Source organism: Epinephelus moara, chromosome 22 (assembly GCF_006386435.1).
Source record: "Epinephelus moara isolate mb chromosome 22, YSFRI_EMoa_1.0, whole genome shotgun sequence".
Classification (NCBI taxonomy): domain Eukaryota; kingdom Metazoa; phylum Chordata; class Actinopteri; order Perciformes; family Serranidae; genus Epinephelus; species Epinephelus moara.
The window spans coordinates 25,439,872-25,462,290 of record NC_065527.1 but is presented as its reverse complement, the minus strand read 5'-3'; the positions used below and the strand labels follow the sequence as shown (position 1 = coordinate 25,462,290).

The window sequence follows — 22,419 nt, the reverse complement described above, 5'->3', positions numbered from 1 at the left end:
GCCACAGTACCTCTGAAAGCTTTTGCAGGGCCTAAGTCCCCCTCTTTAAGTCTGCATCAGCTCCATGACCAATCCTGTTTTCTCTTAAGGACGCATTGACCCCCTTCTAGTGGCCTCTGCCGGTCCCAGAGTGCCATCCTGCTCTTAAAAGTGTTAAAAATCCCTCTGGAAAAATTCCTTTTTCAGGAAATGTAAAGCGCTTGCTATTTGAGGGTTGAAGAGATTGTCCAGTTGATAGGACCCTGCAGCTTGTCCCTAGAAACCTATCATTTCCAAGCCAATGTGGGTGGATGGTCTGTTTGGCTGTCATTACTCCTGCCTTTTTGCCCTTCAAAAAAAAAAGTTGTTTTTATTCCACTCTTTTGAAGGAAGTCGTGCTTCTAAAGAGATGAGAGAGCAGATTATTCTTTGTGACTCTTTGTCTTTTCACTGAGGCCAATAACACACAGGGCACTGAGAGGATCATTTTAAGGATTATTATCATTCATCAAGTCCAAAAGCTTCATCATGCTAATGCCCTCTTCAATTACTGTCATCAGAAAATAATGCCTTCACTTAATGCAGGCAGGTGGATAGTTAAAAAAGCAACGGATTATTACCATGTTCCATTTTTGAATGTCCAAAATTAATATGCATGAGTTATTCAGCAGGCACAAGAATAGCCTGCTTTTTAGAGTCCTTTTTTTTCTCCTCGGTGCCCTTTCACAAAGCAGGAGAAAGTTTCCTCTCAGCCTGGTTCATATTATCAAACTTTCCAATTGAGAGGGCAAAGGTCAAGCTTGTAGAGCGCCAGGGATATTAATCCACTTTAAATTGATACATTATATCATAACGGAATTGTTGGTCGGCCTGTCCACCTGTGATCCATCGTGCCCTTTACCTACCGGCTTTGATTAAATGGAAAATGTCAAATGCTGAAAAGCATTTTATGAATGCTCTTTAGTGAGATAGGAGCTTAAGGGGCTGAGAGGACGTTGGAGTGGGGTGGTGGGTGGTTAGGTAGAGAGAAGAAAGAGTGTTTTAGGAAATAATGCCGCTGATGGATGTCATTTTTGTGATTATGCTCCGATTCTTTCCTCCTTTCAGGAGATTGTATTTCTTAGAGTGATACAGGAGGAGGACGTATCGCATGTCCCTGGATATACTGAGAGGAAGTCTCTTGTGAGGTGTAACAGTGAATGGTTTATGAATGGGGACAACATTAGTTTGATGGAGGAGTGAGGAACATTGAGGTCTGGAGGGATGCTTTAATGCTCTGCTGTTTGAAGACGGTGAAGTTTCACAGGGCTAAATGGAAAATGCTGAGCTGAGATGAATCATTGTGTTTAGTAGCTTATCTTTTAGAGTGAGTCAGCTTCTCTGGTCTGTTTGTTTCATCTAATTTCTCTTCTTTTTCATACCTCGCAGGGTTGTTTTTTGTCTTCACAGGCCTACAGCATATTATATTATAGGAAATTAAAATGTTAGAATACATTTTTCTGTCGATAGAAGCCCAACTATTGTGATACCCCATCAAATATCCTGTAAAGTGACACTGAGACATTGAATATCCTGTTAAGTGACCTTTCAATCCGCAGACAAAGTCAGTCAGTCGTGATGGATTTTGCATGGTTAGGAGTACTTTTCTTCTCCTTCAATAATAGCTGCCCATTGGTTGTATGGGTTGATTTTTTTGTAGCAGTCTTAGTCAGGGCATTACTGCAGATTTGTACTTAGCTCATATTGTTTAGGTTAGCAATATCTCTCAGTGAAATACTGTTTATTTTGCAGTTGGTGCTGGCTCACAAGGTGCTTGCTAGCCTCAAAATAAGTTCAATTACCAAAAAGCAAAACAATGCGACGGAACTTTTTAGGTGGTGTAATTAGTGATGGGAAAATGAAAGCACCAGCACTTTTCTACTCTTATTTATCCAAGCAGGACCTGTACTGTCCAAAGGCATCTATTCTTGGCAACTAAGCCACTGTAAAGAAAAAAAATAGGGTTTTAAATACCTTACTCAACTTTTTTAAGTAGGACAGAACTTTTTTTTTACATTCTTATCCACTTTCACAAACACATGCTCTTTGGGAATTTATCCAGTTAATAGTACAGAGGCAACCTCTTAAAATGACCACATCTGTCTGGGTCTAACTGATCGCTATAAGCAAAGGATTTCTCATGCAGATTACCCTCTAACTGACATTTGTCAATTATTACATGAATATAAAGTAATGACAGGGACAGCCTTGCCATTTAGTGAGTTTTATTGACTGTTTCACTGCACCGAAGGCCCTCTTAGGGGGGCATTTCGTGACCATTGCATTGCCTGATCAATCCACTTGACGAGGGCGTGATCAATCGGCTTCAACCAAAGGGTGTTTTCCTAGGGGGCATATGTTCATTGTCTAAATCACTAGTAGCCATGACTGTTTCTCATTGTTTGAGGAGACAACAAAAGGTAGCCATAACACTAAGCTTCACTCATGCATCTTGTTGACTTGCTTTTGGCAGTTTGTCAGAAGTTTCAAGGAGACTGACTACGTGTTTCATTGAGAGAACAAGACTGTTTTTTGATTTCAGTTTCATAGATTTTTATGCCTCCACGCCGGCGATAGTCGTGGCTAGAGGTGTTATGTTTTTGAGTTGTCCGTCCATTCATCTGTCCTATTTTAGTGAGCGTGGTATCTCAAGAACGCCTTTGGCACAAACGTCCACTCAAACTCAACAATGAAATGATTAAATATTGGTGGGCAACGGTCAAGATCAATGTGACCTTGCATCTTTCTCATTCTTGTGAACATGACATCTCAAAGATCAAGGTCACTGTGACCCCACAAAACATGTTTTGGGCCATAACTCAAGTAGTCATATGGTAATCATGACAAACCTTGACAGAAATAGGACATAATGATAAAGTGATGACATTTTATATTCAAAAGGTCAAAGGTCAACTTCACTGTGACATCATTATGTTCTGTAAAAACTTTTCTGGCCAACATTTAACGTCATCACTCAGGAACAGAAGGGGAGACATATGATTGGAAACCGAATTAGTGACACTAATCTTGGGTGTAGACGACTTAATTATTATAAGTAAATTATTTAAACAGTATTTGTATATAAATTATTCTGGCACAAGCTTTTTTGATCCATATAAGCGGTTGATCCTGACTAGCGACTTCCACTGTTTGAGTTCTGGAGAAATCACAACGCTACTTCCAAATTTTCTTACCTGAAACCTATAACAGTTTTCCTCTTTTTGCATATCCCATAGGTGATCAAGGCCATCGAGGATGGTTTCAGGCTGCCGGCTCCAGTTAACTGCCCTCCACATCTCCATCAGCTGATGCTGGACTGTTGGCAGAAGGAGAGGACAGAGAGGCCCAGCTTCAGCCAGATCCACTCAGCCCTCAGCAAGAGCATTCGCTCCCCTGATGGCATTGGTTCCTCCACACTGGCACGCAGGTATGATCTGGTAATATATCGGCTCAGTAAATGGATGGCTGTATAAATTAGTTTCTACAAATTTCCTGTCACCACACAATCAACCTGTTTCTTTTCCTCTAGAACCCTGAGTTCATCCATTACGCTCGCAGAGAGGCCTCTGCCCTCCTTCCCATCCTTTAACTCAGTGGGAGAGTGGCTGGACGCAGTGGACATGGGACGATACAAGGACAACTTCACCGCTGCAGGATACTGCTACTTGGAGTCTGTGGCACGAATGACTGTACAGTAAGTGTCTTTACACAACTCTCTCTCAGTGACTCTATGTCTAGAAAGGATGATGGGCAGTAAGGTACTAAGAGAACGCATTAAAACAATAACTAAGTGAAAACATAATTTACCAGGGGGATAATGTCCACCCTTTTGCTTGATGTTGGGTTTTTTAATTTTTAGCTATTATAGACATTTGCTCAACTAAAAGGTATTGAGTTAAAAAGTGCAGACCTGATATATTCAATTGTTAAGTTGTTTCTCACTTTTCACTTATGAGGATTTGCTTCTTTTTCCTGTCATATGTAATAACGAACTAAAAATGTTTAGGGTTAGAGTGTAAATTTTTGTGACCTCTTTTGTTTAGTTTTACATTTTACATTTTATGTTACATTCTGTACGATGGCTTTTTTTCCCTGATACATTTTTATGCCACACTGTACTATGATTTTTTTGCTAGATTTCTATGGCTGTGACTTTTTAAAAACCTTTTTGGTTTCATTTTGCACTGTGATCCCCCCCCCCCTCATTTTTTCTGACAGACTATGACTTTTTTGTTACACGGCATAATATACTATGTTTTTTTAGACCTTTCTTGTTCCATTTTTATGACATACTTTACTATATAGCTACATTTTTTATGACATACTGTTTAATGACTTTCTATGACCTTTTCTGTTACATATTTAGGACATTTTGCATTATGAATTATTTTTCTAAAATTTTATAAAAATACAATACTATTACTGTTTTGTTAGATATTTGTGACTAACTACACTATGACTTTTTATGACCTTTTTGCCCTATGATTTTTTTTCTTAAAATCTAATGAGATACTTTGACTTTTTGGTTACATTTTTATGACATATGAAACTATGTTTTTTTTATGATATACTATACTGTCACCTTTTATGTTACATTTTTCTGACTTACTACACTGTGACTTTTTATGACATAATATACTGACTTTTTAATGTTACATTTCTTTTGATATACCATACTGACTTTTTTATGGTCTATTTTTATGACATTCTACAAATGTATCTACCATTTTATGGCATACTTTACTATGACCTTTTATGTTACATAGTTATGACTTACTATACTATGACTTTATATGACTTTTTTGTTACATTTTAGGACATTTTGCACCATTTGTTTTTCTTTTTCTGGCATACTATACCAGGACTTTTTTCATGTTACATTTTTTTTGGCATACTATGCTATGGCTTTTTTTGACATTTGTATGACATCATTATGGCATATTGTACTAGGACTTTTTGTGACATTTTTTTACAAATACTATGACATTTTTATTACCTTTTTTTTGAGGAAATACTTTACTGTAACTGTGCGTTATTTTCTTATTTAGTAATAAATATTTAATTTTATTGAGAAATATTTCGTATTTAGAGCCAAGTTTTCAGGGGCTTTAAAATCAGTAGCATGTTTATATTTATTAGAAGTATATATTTCTCTTGAGTTAGGGAGTCATCCACCCCAGCCAGTGATATAGTACAATGAATGTCTCTCTCTGTTTCTTTTCTTTTCTTTTTTTTTAATTAATCTTGTGATCTGTGTGTCCACAGAGATGTACTGAGCCTTGGCATCACTTCCCTTGATCACCAGAAGCTGATACTGGCTGCCATCCAGACCCTCAGAGCCCAGGTCATTCAAATGCACGGCCGTGGTGTGCAGGTCTAACAAACAGTCGACACACCTACTCTTACACTGCTGCTGCAGACCCACACGTGTGTGCAGGTGGATAATGGGGTGGAGAAGAGGAGAGAGAGAGAGAGGGAGAGAGAGAGAGAGCTCTTCTAAACTGAAGGAAAGAAGAGCAGATCTTTCAGCTAACTGCACTCTATCTACTACTCCTTCCCACACTTCCTCATGCCTCCCTTGATTCCTTTCTTCCTTTTTTCTATGAACGCCCTCAGAGACGAGCAGCGCGTCTGTCGCGTCTGGGGCATAGCAGAGGAGTGATGTCACCGGACTTTTTTTTGTGACCTCCATCTGCACTTCAGTAACTGTGTCAGCTCCATCTCACTGGTTCTGGATCCGTGCGTTAGGACAAATGAAATATTGTCTCTAGTGGGACGAGCTGTGTCTGAAGCTGACCTCTGGGCTGTTGGAGAGGGCACAGATGTATTACACTGCAAACAAACCAGTTACGGACAAGTGCTCAAAGAAACATCAAAATTTTGGGTGGAATTTCCCTTTACCACAACATCGAACATTGATTCACTTAAAGAAAAAAAAAAACAATTTGTCGTCAAAGCCAGGAACTACTTTACTGGCCTTGGATCAAATTACTCTCCCCTCAGAACTGGCACTGCTGATTTCACATCAAACAGGAGCTGATTTATTATGAAGATACAGAATCATATCATTGTACGTCAGAGCTGATCTCATATCAGACGGCACAGGAGCAATTCTGAAGATAAAACATGGCTGCAGTAGCTTAAGGAGACTGTGCTGTCCCATGTCAAGGGTCCATTAAGAGTGAGGTTAGACGGTAAGGCCTCAACAAAGGCTCGACGAACAGGGCTAGCACACAGTATATCCCTGTATACAGTATATATGAAGTGTGCTGACAGGATGAATGGAGCTGATGGCATACTGTACTTTCAGGAACATGAACCTGATTTTTTTGGGGTGCTGGCGGGGGGGTTACTAATGTTTGAACAAAAGCTGCAGGATACAATTGTAAAGGTTAAAAACGTGTGTTTGATTGTTCATTAATTTGTTGTACATCGCTGTCCGTTTCACTACTCTCATCGTTTTACTTCCTTTCTCTTCTCCTCCGTTCTCTCCAGTTGTTTTCTTTGTGCATTTAAAACATCGGATTTTCCCTTTCTCCTGCTGGATGTCATCTCGGTATCATAATCCTCCTCTCCAAAGCCTCTCTCACTACCAATGTTTAATACTCCGTATGGAGCGCGGGCCAGCTCTGGAAGATGGTCTGCGTCAGATATTTATCCATATTTATTTATGTTTACAGACTGTAACACAAGCCTCTGCAGAAAGAGGTTAGAAGGGTTTATTTAACTTATTTAAAAAAAGTTGTCTCCTTGTTCTGTTTCTTTTTTGTTGTAAGATTATACCTGAGCAAACGGTTTTGTACACAGGCAGTGAGAGGAACACTGGAGGGTTTTTACTGTCAGCACACAGTATCTGTGTATTCTTGAACACTGGAGTTGGTACAGTTAATTTTAAGGTCCATTATCATTGGATTTGCTGTATGCATTTCAGTGTGTGTGTGTTGCAGTATGGATACAGTATTACAGAATGTCATATGGACTTTTTTTTTCTTCGTAGCTGTTGGATTATCATGTTTAATTTTACGTTGCTGTTAATATCATGCTCTGCCATACTACGTGGTTGCACTTTTTCCCCCCAAGATAACTCTCCCTGTACAGTGATGTGCCCCTCGCCTTTCCTGTCCTATTTCAGTACAGGAGACTTGAAGGATGAAGTTTATTGGGGCATTATTTGACTATCATACATTCTCACAAAAGAAGGTACATACATTTTTGACGGGGATATTGTAACTGGTTTGTATTTGGTACAAAACTAGTTTTTTGTTTTTTCTCCTCCTACTTCTCCCTCCCTCTGTGAGTCAAATGAAATAAACTCATATGTCCTTTTAGATGTTATCACGCACATGTTGACATATCTGAAGAGACACACTGATGGTCCCTACACACACACACACACACACACACACACACTACAAAGACACACACACACACACAGTCGCTGACATGCAACAAGCTGGACCTCGTCACCATGATGAATGAAATGTCGTTTCCCCTCTCTGTCCCCCTTCTCTGTTACTGTGACCATTATGATATATGTTTAATACTGTACATATGTATTTGAAAATGCTAAATCTATTTTTATAATTTGTTTGAAGAACAATGTGTTGAATATAATATCTGCTCACTGTGTAAGGGTTTTATTTGTTTGAATTTAGGGCCATAGCCAAGAAAACAGTGTTTGGAATATAAAATGAAAAAAAAAAAGTTTCTTTTTTTTCGTTAGTTTTTTGATGATTTTTACCTGTTAGAAGAAAATCTGATGGCTGTTGCAATATTGAAACGTGTTATTAAAAAATCTCCAATACAAGCAAATGGTTTTGCTCCTTGTCTTGTATTTTGGCACTGATGTAAACCTCTAAACTAAATTTGCATTATAGATTTCATGAGCACACAACAGTTGTGACCCAACTATGTTCTGCATTTTACAGTTAAAAAACTTAAAGTTGTCAATGATCTCTAGTGAACAAACTACATAATCGCAACATTGTTTCTAGCAGTTGCTAACGGTTAGCCTACTGTAGCCTAACGTTGCCTGAGCCTCTGTATTATCTTCCTTGTTCGTTGGCAGTCACCAGTAATATCTAACATTAGCGTTTACGTTATATTCTAAAACTCATCAGTCATCACTGACCCCGGATAAGTTTCAAAACTCCAGGGTTGCATTTAACTGTGCAGGACATTATATGACAACACAGCATCCAGTTGCTAACGGCTAACTTTAGCCTACTGTAGCGTAGCCTCTGAAACATTAACGTTATCTTCCTTGTGCGTTTCCACTTACTAGTAATGTTGACGCTACTATCTAACATTAGCACTGTAACCTTATTCTAAAACTCATCAGTCATCAATGACTCCGGTTCAGTTTTAAAACTCCGGGGTTGTGTTTGACTGTGCAGGACAACACAGCATCCAGTTGCTAACGGCTAACGTTAGCCTACTGTAGGGCAGCCTCTGAAACATTAATGTTATCTTCCTTGTGCGTTTCCACTTACTAGTGACGTTAACGCTACTATCTAACGTTAGCACTGTAACCTTATTCTAAAACTCATCAGTCATCACTGACTCCGGTTGAGTTTTAAAACTCCGGGGTTGCGTTTGACTGTCTTGGTTGTAACGTTACACTCGCTCTAATCCGTGTATCTTACGTTATCTTGCCAACGCCTACGTCTATCATAGATGTAATGGAGGAGGGGGGAGTAGGCCTTTGGTGGAGGTGGAGTTGCAGGAGGAGGGGGATGGGACTTTGGAGGGAGGCGGAGGCCAGAGTTGTGGATGAGTAGCTTTAAAGGATTATATTTTGACTTTTAATTTGAAAAGCTGTTTTTTGACATCCCTAACAATTTGATAATTACAACAAGATTACATTATAAACACAACTTTATGGCAGTAATTCTATAAAAAAATATTTGTATTCACCAAAACTCTAAACTTAATTTAAATCTCACATTTAAATTTTAAAATCCACTTTTGAATATTTAAATGTATGGCAACAGAATATCCTTTTTAACTACCATTCAGGATGTATTAGTAAATCATTTCACATTAAAATGTTCTCCTTGATCTTGGATTCTCTCTTAGAAAAGCTTACTGTACAGCTGTCTAAAGGGGCAGTTCACCCAAATTACTAAAAAACAAACACGTCTTCTGACTTTGCATGCAGCTGGTTTTGGTTCAAAGGTACCCAAGGGAGTTTCTGACCACTAAGCACTGACCAGTTACAATAAAGCACTGTTTATATGAGTAGGCCAAAGTTTAGACTGTATCATGCATGCTCATTTCACATCATTCCGCTTGTTGACTGTCAGTGGCAGTAACATGCACACAAGCACACTAAAGAAGATGAATGCTAGCTACTAGACATGTATGTAATTAATACACAAATTGGCTTTGCAAATGAGTTGACAGGTGTTGGCGATATCGGTCGTAGAGATATCTGCCCTCCCTTGCATATAATGAAATGAGATGGCACTCAGTTTGTGGTGCTCAAAGTACTAAAAAAATTGTTTTGAAAAGGTCAACATCAATGTCTCTTTCCAGAAATCATGACCTGGTTACTCAAGATAATCCACAGACCTTGGTGTGAGCAGTTTCATGTAGGAACTATTTTTTTCTACCGAACTACACCTGCCAACCGTAACACTGAGCAGAAGGAAACATGCATCTACTGCTAGCTCTCCTAGCACCACTGAGCTAGCTAACATCACAGCTCAGCCGAGGCGGACAGCATTAGTTTACATCTCATGCTGTCAAGAGCACAAGCCATTTGCCCATGTGTGGATGTGCACTTCCTTCTGCGCGGTGATATACTTACACTTATTGGAGAGAGGTCAGACATCTCAACAGCCGATATCTCCAACATTCAGCAACTCACACCAAAACTATCTAGATTGATAAACAGCACTACAGGTAAGAAGAATAATTTAAAAGAAAAAAGTTGGTGTGGACTGTCTCTTTAATGTTAAAGTTTTCAGCAGAGACTGTAGAAATCTCAAAACCTGACCAAATAAACCCAAACTACAGGTAGATAAGAAAATGTTTTTTGGGTGAATCGACCTTTTAAAAGAACCTCACAGTTGGTTTCAGTGTCTCGCCTCAGGGAACAGGTTAGAGCAATGAGTAGCTGAACACTTGAGGCGAATGGGGTCTAAATGATAAACTCCCAATTATCTGTCTACCCTTTAACTTCACTTCTGGTGCAAAGAAATGAACTGACGGCTTTTAGAGCTCAATCAGTCCTCTAACCTTAAAGCTACATGGGCCTCTTGTCCGACTTACTTATCTGTGTTACGAGGTTAATGCTCTGTATTCTCTTCCAACACAACTTGCAGCTACCTCTCCGAGCCAACTTCTGCGGTTGGTGGTTTTCTCTCCTCTCTACCATGTAAACTTATTAAGTCTCTCTCTGCGGGACTGCGGTTATATTACTTACTGTTTTATTACACAACGCCCACCTTTAGACTAGCACCGAGCGTATGGGAAATTATTGTAAATGCAAATTAACTTAGCGTGGGATTGCTGTGGGCAACTGTGTGGGTGTGCAGAAGTGAGTGTGCTGGTACATGCTTCAGTGCCTGCTCACATGGGTCAGTATGTGAGCACAATATTGTGTGTAACTGCATATTATGATGAGTGTGTGTGTGTGTGTGTGTGTGTGCGCGCGCGCCAATGTACTCAGAGCTTGATGACGGTCCATGGGCATACATTTGAGAATGAGATCTTTTTATTTATCTCACACAGTTGCAGCAGCAATCCATACTTTTTATATTAAACTCTTATTGGAGTTGAGGATTGGAGTTTGAGACTTAATGAGTTTCATCTCGGAGCCATCGCAGGCTGCTGCTTTCTAAACCTCCCACGCAATCAAACATCACCTCCTTCAGATGCTGCTTAGCAGACCTCGGCTAAGCAACATTTGAACTCCAGCAGCAGCAACACTGGATTTTGATAATTCATTATCGGAAGCTTAGAGAAAATGTTTCTGCTCGCGCTCAAGATGTAATGTGATGAAGAAAACACAAAAAGCTTATTTACATGTCAGGCTCATCAAGATTATGCGTGGTAGATTTCAACACCAAGAACTGGTGCCTCAAAGAAATGTTTATGCAGCCTGCCATTATAGGCAGACTCCTGTATTTGACACAAAAAATATAAACTCAAATCTAAACTACAGCTGTAAAAAATGTTGCCGGCTCTTATCTGCATAATATAAATGATGAAATCCTAATAGCCTTGACACTTGACTCCTTCCTGCTCTGGGTCATGAGCCATCTTAGCAGCTGCACACACGCTAAATGAACCGAATAGCAGGCCTAATCAACTGCTCCCTGCCTGCTATTCCCTCGCGGTACGATATAATAAATGCTATTGGTTTGAGAGTGAGGTCTTAGTATGCAAACAACATATCCCACAGTAACTCTCCTCACTGGCGAGGGGGGTTTGTGTTAGTTGGTATTTTATCCGGCTTCTCGCGGTTTGAGCGTAAATCTTCAATCAGATTTGCCTGTTTATTCACTGTAAATGAGACTGGGACAGGGAGACGGGCAGGGATTCTTCCAAGAGATTAAAGCAAATCATGTTTCAAAATGCAAAATATAGATTGTTGTACCTGGATTCCTTCACTTTTTCAAAACCAAGACTGCACTCAAGATGGGTTTCAGGCCTTCAAGTAACTTAACTTATGCTATGACTCTCAGACATTTTGTGAGATGCTATACTATGATTTTTTTTTTTAATATGTCATGACATATTGTGACATTTTATGGCACACTAATACTATGACTTTTTTTTAACCGGCATTTTTGCAGCATACTATACTATACTATACTATACTATACTATGGCATTTTTAAGGACATTTTTTATAGCATACTATACTATGGCATTTTTAAGGACATTTTATGGCACACTATGGCATTTTATAATGTTTTTATAGCTTACTATACTATACTATAGCATTTTTTGACATTTTTTATGGCATGCTTCACCATGGCATTTTTTTATGGCACACTATAATGTTGCATTTTTATGACAATTTCTTACAGCATGCTTTACAATGGCATTTTTCACAATGGCATTTTTTTTACATTCTTTATGGCATACTATACCATGGCATTTTTTATGATTTTTTTTTATGGCATGCTATACTATGGCATTTTTTTGATATTTTTTATGGCATACTATTCTGTGGCATTTTTTAATGAGTTTTTTTATAGCATACTATACTATGGCATTTTTTGACCTTTTTATGGCATATTATACTACTCATTTTTATGGTATATTATATATGTTCATTTTTTATGACTTTTTAGTGACACTTTCCTATTGCATTTTTTAAGACATTTTTATGGCATACTATACTACAGCATTTTTGTGACATTTTTTATGGCTTATGATACTATGGCATTTTTAATGACATTTTTTATGACATACTATTCTGTGGCATTTTTGAATGACTTTTTAAGAGCATACTATACTATGGCATTTTTTTTGACAATTTTATGGCATACTATACTACAGCATTTTTATGGTATATTATTATGTTCCTTTTTTATGACTTTTTAGTGACATACTTTCCTATGGCATTTTTAAAGACATTTTTATGACATATGATACTATGGCATTTTTAAAGACATTTTTATGACATATGATACTATGGCATTTTTAATGACATTTTTTTATGACATACTATTCTGTGGCATTTTTTTTTACATTTTTATGTGGCATTTTTGGATGACTTTTTTATAGCATACATTACTACGGCATTTCTTAAGGACATTTTTTATGACAAACTACCAAGGCATTTTTATGAAGTTTGTCATGGCATACTATACTATGGCATTTTTGTATGAAATTTTAGACGTACTACACTGTGGCATTTTGACATTTTGTGACATTCTTTATGACATACTATACTATATCATTTTCTGAGGCATTTTAATGATTATTTTATGGTATACTATAGTATAGCATTTTTGTATGAAATTTTATGACATACTATTCTCTGGCATTTTTTAATGACTTTTTTGTCGCATACCATATTACAGCATTTTAAGAACAGTTTATGGCATCATATTCTATGACAGTTTATGACATTTTTATGACACTCTTGATTGACATACGATACTATGGCTTTTTTTTTGTTTTTTTACATACTATAACAATGCAGTTATAACATTTTTATGCCAATTTAGGAAGCCAATATATGACTGAGGGCCGCACAGGAAAAATGCACACACATGCAAACAAACTATGTTTCAGCAAGTAGCTTTCTGTCATTCCTAATCCGACAGATGCTTCTTAGAGGGGTGCAGTTTGACACAGTGGCCAAGTAGTGCATTAAATATAAGCTACTGAAAGTAAAAGTATAGAATTGGACCATGGATGGTAAAATTAAAATGCATGTGTTTCATTTCACATTCAGGGGACACACAAAATGTGGCAATGGCCCCTGAGCTGCACTTTTGGGAACTATGCTCTAGAGTCAGCTATCGCGATGGCTTTGTTTTTCTTTTTAACTGTTTTCTGAAGTTTAATAGACCATACAATTCATCTACTTGGTGAAAAAATAGATTTACCGACAATGAAAGCAAATCATTTTCAGACTGCAGCCTCTAAAATCTGAGGATTTGCTGCTTTTTCTCAGTTTTATATAATCAAAAATTGGAAAACATCTTGATTTTGGACTGTAATTTGACAAAAATTGCAATTTAAAGGTGTCACCTTTGGTTATAGGAACTGGTAAGGATGTTTTTTCACTTTTTTCTAGCATTTTGTAAACTAAACAATAAATTATTCATTAGTAAAAATAATTGTTGGATGACTCAAAAGTAAAACCCTGATAGACTCTCTACATACTACAACATCTACTCTTTCTCTATCAAATACAACCATATAATAAAATAAATGTTTGTAGTTGGAAAAAAAAGAACAAACAAGAGCCCAGAGATGTCAGAGGAAGCAATGCCAGAGAGCGGAGGAAGCAAAAGGATTCAAAGAGGCACATGGGAAAGCAGATGACACCTCTGTAAAGACATTAGTGATTCCCAGCTGTGTGTTGAGAGCCCTCTCCCCTTCTTGTCCTCCCTCTATCCCTCGCTCCCTCCGCTCCGTGTGAAGATTAAAGCAAGCGGCATAAAGGGGAGCGCAGTCCACCTCTAAGCTACTGTGAAGGGGAAACTTCCCCCAGCACAAAAGTTCTGCTCTCCGCTCTTTGCCGAAGCGTGCCGCAGCTCAAATCGGCTTTGAGAAATTAATCCCTGCATTATGGAGGGAGTAAAGTAAACAAACGGAGGACAGGATGGGGACCTGCGAGTGTGAGACGGTGAGGCTTTTGTAGGTAAAAGCTTGTGTTTCTCCAGAGGGAAAAAAGAGCTGCAAAGGCTGCGTGTGCTTGTGTGTACAGCGAGAAGAGAAGGAAGGGTGAGCTCAAGAGGTGACGGGGGGGTGAATGAAGGAAATGAAGCAGCAAAAGCCTGCTCAATCCTCTGGGACACTCCTGGGAGAAGAGCGTCACAGTCTTTTCGCTGCATGGTCTTAAACCTCTCTGTCTCTCATATGTCCAGCTTATTACTGGCTTTGTCTTTCTCTGCTTCATTCAACCACTTTGCCCCTGTGGCAAAGAGTCATTGTCTGCAAATCCTCCTCCTGCAGCCTTCTCTCCTTTTCCCATCCTATCTATCCACTGAGAGGGTACTTAGATAAGGCCCGGGGTTCAGACTGACGAAATCAGAACTTCCCACTGAGCAGAGATTAAACTCTGAGTGACCGAACGGACAACTTCTCTCACTCTCTGTGGTTGGCAGAATGGAGGCTGGCGGAGTTTCTCTCTGTCTTTTTTTTTTTGACAGTTAAAACACCCGTCTGTCTGGGTGCCTCCTGAGACTCTCCATAAGTGCACTTTCAGTCTCTCTCCACTTGTCTGCTTGTTGCCTCTCGCTGTCTCGCCATATAGCTACTGTCTATCATCATTCTCCATCTCTTTTGACTTCTCTGCGCATACTTTTAAGATCTCCTCAGATCTTTCTCTTTCATCTGTCTCCCTACACCTACATCTTCCTTCACAAGTACAAGTCCCGCCTCCCCTTATATAAGTCCCTATTCTTTCTGTGTTCTATTTCTGTTGTGTTATACAGCTGTATCCTACTGGTCTCTATGTGCCAGTGTTGTGATCCTCCCCACCACCCAGCAGGCAGACAGATAATATTCAGGGTTTAGCAAAGTGCATCTGCTGTTTGTGTTTTTCCCCTAAAATCCCCCTGAATGAAGCAGCCAAACAGAATGACACTAAACTGACACCCAGCCTTTGACCTTGAGGTGTTAGTAGAGGGTCAGGCTTGTAGGGTACATTTTGTAGTCCCATACTGCCACTAGGTGGTACATGTGAGAACTGCATCCTATGGAAATGACTCGTGCTCTGAACAAAGGTGTAAAGCACTCTTATTGGTCCTTTGCACATAACTAAACTAAACTAAAACTTTTAACCACTTGTAAAGATTGTCCGCCTAACATGTTTTGTATTATTGCCGACTTTTAGAATGTCATACTTTGCATGATGCTGCCTTATTTCTTTCAGCGTTTTATCCTATTATTTTATAACAGTAACATTTTTGCTTTCTCAGGTGCTAATTCTAGTGTTGTGTGTTTCTTTGTTGTTTCTATTCTTTACTTATTTACTGATCAATGCACACTGTCCCTGACAAAAAATAAATAAGATAAATAAGCAGGTAAACTTCATCAATTACACTTCTGTGATATGTAATTCTTACTTAATTTAACATTTTTAATTTCATGATACTTTATTTCAGAGGACAGAATTATACTTTCTGCTCCTACTAATTTAGCTGACAGCTTTAGTTACTCTGCAGATAAAGACTGTATACACAAAACATATGACCATGTTGTAAAGTTTTAAAGGAAGAGTTCAACAAATTGTGGTTTTACAGGCGGTTTTGTGGTGACATTTTTTTTTTTGGCCGGAACATAACTGACAGTAAATTTTGTTTGTTTGTTTTTTTTGTACTGATTAATCATTCATATAATTTGCAATAAATGAGCTTTAGTGGTGCCGCTAAGTTGATTTTGTAACATTCAAACAGAGCCGGACTCTGTTTGCCCCGTTCCGGTCTAACTAATCACTTGCTGGCTGTAGTTTCATATTTGATCTACAGATGAGAGTGGCCTTGATCTTTTCATTTAACTTTTGTCAAGAAAGTAAATAGTGTATTTCCCGAAATGCTTAACTGTTACTTTCCGCATTACTCTAGATTAAACCAGAAAGCTATAGAAAGACATTAAAATTTACTCCACCTCAAACAGCTACAACAATAAATTGCTGCCTATGTATAAATGTATTAGTAATAACAATGTATAATGAGTATATTGACTAACACTCTAAAAGGGGACATTTTGATCATACTTTTTTGTTTGTTTGTTTTGTTTTGAGTTTTTTTATTAATTTTTGTTGTTGTTGTTTTTTTCAAAAAGTATTTGTTCTGATAAGCAACTTGGGAGAAAAAGGAAAGACATGCAACTAAAGTTCCCGGCTGGATTCAAACAGAGGATGTTGCGGTACATTGACATCCAAAGTTTCCAAAACATGTTAAAACCCATGATCAGCGTGGCATTGTTGCCTTTGACACTGCAAGGTACATTCTGATGAGAGTAAAAGGTAAAAAAGGGTACATTTTTTATGATTTTACTTTAAAAAATAATTTTGACACTGAAGTATTGTTTCCTTTACTCATTTACATTCTTTTAAATACTTCTTTGAATGATTCGGAACATTTCAGATCTAATTTAATCTAGTTTAGAACAGAATAATTACAATTAGGACACTACGGACTGTAACACATTAGACAGCAATCATTGAACTTTTTTTTTTTTTAGATTTTATTAAAATACTTTAGTTCAAAGTTAAATTTCAAGTCCAAACTTAGAGTATGCATTAAAATATAGTTACTATCTCAATTGTTCTTACTTTTCTTACAGTTTCCCTAATCATTACCGCTGTACCAGTGTGTTACAAAAATGTAAATCTGTGTTTTCTTAAAAAGCCTCCCTTACTGTGTATATCTTCTACATAACATCGTTATCTCTTCAGTCCTTCCAGCTGAGCCCAAGTGTCTCAGCGATGAAGGAGAAGATGTGCGCGTCCTCCAAGATGGCCTTGGCAGTGGGTTTCCCTGCACCATGCCCACTGCGGGTGTCTACCCTTACCATCAGAGGCTGACGCTGCACGGGGCTGCTGCCCACTCCGTGCTGCAAAGCAGCGCAATACTTCAGGGTGTGGAGAGGCACCACGCGATCATCGTGATCTGCTGTCAGAAGCAGGATGGCAGGGTAGGGAGGCCCGGAGTAAGGTGGCTGAGGGAGATTATGGAGAGGAGAATACCTGGAGAGAAGGTGGGAGAGAAAGGTTGGAAGGAAAACGTAAGAAAATCAGAGAGAGAATATGGGAGAGATTCATGAACTTAGACGTGTGATTCAGATGCTAATTTTTTTAGCATATGTGGGAAAGTGTAAAGTTCCCTTGAGATTATTGAAACCAACACAGACTAAACACCTAACACATAATGACTGTTTAGACCACACTCAGGTTTTCTAATCTACAGATTCAGATAGATGAAAATACTGAAATTAGTAAGTACAAAGAACAGACAATGACGACTATGATGACTCGTATATCGTCACGGCTGTGACCGAATCACAGCCGTGACGATATATGAGCATAACATCACGAGCTCGAGTGTGATATTGCTTAATTTTAACTGATAGGAAGCAAACTGATCATGATATTTTTTTTTTTTTTTTCTTCCCTTAGTGCTACTTTTATATAGTTTGTTCTACTTTACTGCATATTTTGTTGTTTATATTGTAATATAAATAGCTGAATATCTGATTTGTTGTGTCTGTGTGTGTTTTCCCTACTTGATGAGCCACTTGAACTGCTCCGGGTCGTCAGCACAGCCGTAGTCAGTGGTCCAGGCGTGGCCGATGGTGAATTTGTGGAACTTCAGCATATCCATCACCCCCACCTCTGCCACAGCACAGCCAAACAGGTCTGGACGCTGGTTCACACATGCAGCTGTGTGTGTGCAAGGAAAACTTGTGTTACGAATTCTCTTTCAAATATACACACTAAAGCACACACACATAACCCCCCCTCACTTCACACAATCACTCCTAAATGGCCACTTACACACCAGGGAAGAAGGCATTAGTTGGGTTTGTGCGATGCCATATGGCAGCCAGCCTTTGGTAAATGATGTGACTAAGCACTGTTTAATGTGCTGTTTAATAGCTAAATTAATTGAAGCTAAGCAGCTAACTACTGCTTGATGAATTTGACATTTGCAATTATGCCAAAAATGTAATAAAAAGAATGCAATGCATTGTGATCAATGCAGATGAGACTAGGAATGGATCAGTGATGTTTGCTGGCTCTTCTTTGGTTTTAAAAAAACTGTAAAAACATGGAGATGTACAGTAAATGTATTATTAGTAGCCTTGAGGTTAAATTGCACAGGAAGTGGGAGCTGAGCTGTTACAGGAGGTAAACGCAAAGCTCCATTAACTGATTCTAGCCATAAAAAATGAAAGGCAGGATTTCCCCACCTTCACAGCTCCTTAAAGCTAGATAACACAACTTTTGTTTTCCTGTCTGACAGTGGAAGTAATAACACAAACACTGTCGACACATGCTTAGGACACGTACCTGCAGGTGAGCTCACATGTCCCTCGCCCTCAGGGGCATCTCTTCTAAAGCAAATATTGTGACTTTAATCCCTTCTCTGAATGCAGAGTTTCATTTTTCCTGGAGCATCCACTTTAGAAATATTTTTTGGATGTTTGTAGGATTTTCCAACATATTCCTAGCCTCTGCTCCGTCAGTTTTGTCTCTCTCTCATTCCTTTTTAAAAAAAATCTTTCTTTCAATCTGTCAGCATCACAATTACACATATACAGAGGAAGCATTCAACTCATTCTTCAGCTCTGGCCAGTTAAGGTAAAACACATCACTTTCGATGCACCAGCGCTGGAAACTCACCACAGACAACTCAAACCAAAACTCCAGCATTCTCAGAAATGTCTTGTTCTCCATTTCCTGCTTTCACGTTAAATACATCAATGTATCACACACAGTTGATCCTGTACTTACCCACTAGCAGCCCTCCATTAGAAGCTCCGTTGATGGCGATGCGGCTGGCTGTGGTATACTTCTCCTGGATCAGATACTCTGCTGCACACTGGAAGTCATCAAAGCAATTCTGCTTGTTGCCTAATGTTCCACCTGAAAACACACCATACAGTAGAAGATGTGTAAACACAGAAGCACATGATAGCAAACTTATCTTTAATGTTTCCTAATTAACACAGTCCATCTCTCTGACACAGTCCGTAGTTCAGTAATGTCTCTCTGGGTGCATTCCCTGGATATCTGTACCTTTGTGCCAGGTGAGACCGTACTCTCCACCCCCTCTGATGTTGGCCACTGCCAGGATGCCTCCCAGGTGTCTCACATACAGCAGGTAGGCAACACTGACCACAGACAAGGGGGAATAAAGCTTTATAAATACAAACAATGTTACAACATAAATGGAAAATTAGATATAGCAAATGTTGCATACATAGGGATACAGATAAATCGTATTCAACGTATTAGTTATTCAAAAAGAGAAACCAGAAGACCAACAGGATGGATTCAAGATGCTAGTTAGCCAGTTAGCACATCAACAACACAACCTGATGTTAATTTACAGCGCACTAGCACACATTAACACAGTTCCGAACTCTTTCTGGTAAAGAGCTCAATGGCTAAAAAAAAAGATTACCTAATATAACAGCTTTGCTTTAATCTTACACCATCTTAACATTAGTCATTTGTTTGCTTCCCTCACTTTCACTTTTCTTTTCGTGCGCGAGTTGAACTGCCAACTGGCATGTCCGACACAAATTAGACACAAAGTAGGCCCTCATATTTTTATCCTTGTGTTTGAAGTATCTGACCAGCAATCAGCTCAAAGTTAAGGTTACTGCATAACTTAAAAGCTAGCAAAGATGATGGGTTTAAGAGCACAGGAGGGTTTTGCAGGAAAAACATGACAGCTGCTTTCCTGTTGTAAAAAGTTTGTATACCCCTTAGTCCTTATTGCTTACAATGCGGACATTATGTAACTCATTGGTGTTTTAGAAGAGAGTTTAAGAAGAAAGTGGACACACTGGGGTAAGAGATTTCCAGCAAAACAGTTGTACTCACTTGTAGTACGGTTGTATGGAAGCCTCAAAGCCTCCGTAGCCGTAAAGGAAGACAGGATGAGTCCCATCCGTCTTTAGGCCCTTTGCATGAACTAAGAACATTGGGATCTTCGTTCCATCTTTACTGGGATAAAACACCTGTAAATGCATCAGAGAATTATTATTATTATTATTATTATTAAACAGTTTTCACATAAATTATTTTGTTCTCAATAATCTATAGTGAGCTGTGCACAAACACTTTTTACAACTTCCTCAACCAGAGTGAAACACATTCTGGGAATTCTGCATCACGATATGAATATGCAATCAGTAGATGTGATAAGACGACAGGAACAACAGTAAACTTAAAGAAGAGGGGAACAAGAATAACAGTACTAAGAAACAGTAATGAGGAAGTTTGAGCACTGAGACATCACATACTAACGACATAAAGGAGATAAAACGGAGGATGTTACCTGTTTGGTCTCATAGTCCTCTTGCTTGATGCCTTTGACCTCCACCTCCCTGAACACTTTGGGCTCTGGGTTGGGCTCGCTCAAATCACAGTGGTAAATGATACCTGGGTACCACAGAGCAAAGGGCACACATGTTAGAGGTCATTGTGTGTTTAACTAATTGCATGAGGCAGTGGTGTAGTGCTGCTGGAGCACACTGGATCGTCACTCAGCCACCTTTTATCCTCTAACTAAGGAAATAATTACAGATTTCATCAATAAGGCGTGGGACCCCATCTAACAGGGACTCTGTGCAGCTTATTCTGACACAGCTATATTGTACACATTTGTTTTGTTATAGTACTTTTTAAAGGCAACTTTTTTTTTATTGTCATTTTTCTATTTTGTATAGAAGTTCTTGAGTGTTGCAGTACTTTGCCTTATTTTCATTTCTGCATGTTTAATGTATGCACCAAAAAAAAAGGAAATTCCTTGTAACTTCCTTGTATTTGGCAGTAAATATTTTTCTGTTTCTAAAGCGTACGTCATGCAGAGAGACAATAAAAACAAATAAAATGGTCAAGGTTTTCATATTGACATTTTTTCTCAGTCTATAGCTAGTTATCTGTTAACCATGGGCACTGTAACGGGGGGAAAAGTGGGACTGAATACCCAGGGCCCCAATGGGAGAGGTGCCCTCAAAAAGCCTGGAATGAAAAGTTTGGTTTTGTTTGCAGTTTTGTATTTAGTCCCATAACTAAATTAAAACTGGCTGAGTAAATTAGTTGAAAGACTAAAATTTGTATTAAAAAAGGAGCGGAAATTCTCTGAGGCCCCTATCACCTCTTAAGGGTGCGACATGGTTTAGTCCGTCCCAGCACTAGGATTCATCCCTGAAAGGGAATCAGGGTTGCAAAAGAGAAAAGAAAGACATAAGGAAAAGGGAAAGAAAGCAAACTGACTTTGTAAAAGAAAAAATTCAAAAGGTGCATGAGAGAGATATAGATCAAGAGAGGAAGGGCAGGGTGCCCACAGGAAGTGCTCTGCATGGGGTCCACAATTAGGTGCCACACTCTGCTGTTAACATGTAAAGATGAAGCAACAGCAAAACATCCTTTCATTTTATTGTAAGAGTTAAAAAAGTAAAAGTTTACAATGATGTAAAATTATAATACAATAAAACCACGGCCACACAACAGTAGTTAGATAATCTTCGAAACAAGCCATAATTTAACTGTGCATATCGTGCATGCAAGCGCATCATAGGTGCACACCAGTACTTTTACAAATAGCACTACAGCTTTGGCATGGGGACTTTTTGATGACTAATTTTTCATATTAAGTGAGATAATCTGATAATGACGTGCTCATTACATTCCAAATGACGTAACAGTGACAGGCAGTTACAGTTAGATGAGCTATTTAATGCAGTGATTCATCTCATCTTCTTGAGTATTAATTTAAATTTGACTTTTTAACTAACATTTAATTAGGGATGCACCGAAAAGAAAATTTGTGGCCGAAGCCGAAGCCGAATAATATTAAACGCTTGGCCGAATACCGAATATTGTTGTTTAGTTTTTCATTAGTTTTTGCAGATGAATCCCCTCCAGATTAGTGTTGTCACGGTACCAAAATTGGGACCCACTGTACGATACCAATAAAAATATCATGTTTCTAAGTAGTATCACGATACCACAGCGAAAATGAGG

The 22,419-nt window shown here is 38.7% G+C and overlaps 2 protein-coding genes across 2 annotated transcripts in view; one reads left to right on the top strand and one right to left on the bottom strand.

Moving 5' to 3' along the window:
- LOC126384058 (ephrin type-A receptor 7-like) overlaps positions 1-7,808 on the top strand; it is a 209,745-nt gene extending 201,937 nt beyond the window's left edge. Inside the window, exons 16-18 of the mRNA XM_050034916.1 lie at positions 3,255-3,445; positions 3,548-3,712; positions 5,284-7,808. Of these exons, the coding sequence (XP_049890873.1) occupies positions 3,255-3,445; positions 3,548-3,712; positions 5,284-5,398 (471 nt within the window). The 3' untranslated portion in view covers positions 5,399-7,808. The remainder of the gene's footprint in view (positions 1-3,254; positions 3,446-3,547; positions 3,713-5,283) is intronic.
- Positions 7,809-16,881: 9,073 nt separating this feature from the next.
- LOC126384161 (prolyl endopeptidase-like) overlaps positions 16,882-22,419 on the bottom strand; it is a 21,388-nt gene continuing 15,850 nt past the window's right edge. Inside the window, exons 10-15 of the mRNA XM_050035101.1 lie at positions 20,729-20,832; positions 20,272-20,408; positions 19,459-19,553; positions 19,174-19,305; positions 17,943-18,099; positions 16,882-17,406 (exon numbers count right to left, since the gene is read on the bottom strand). Coding sequence (XP_049891058.1) covers positions 17,112-17,406; positions 17,943-18,099; positions 19,174-19,305; positions 19,459-19,553; positions 20,272-20,408; positions 20,729-20,832 — 920 coding nt within the window. The 3' untranslated portion in view covers positions 16,882-17,111. The remainder of the gene's footprint in view (positions 17,407-17,942; positions 18,100-19,173; positions 19,306-19,458; positions 19,554-20,271; positions 20,409-20,728; positions 20,833-22,419) is intronic.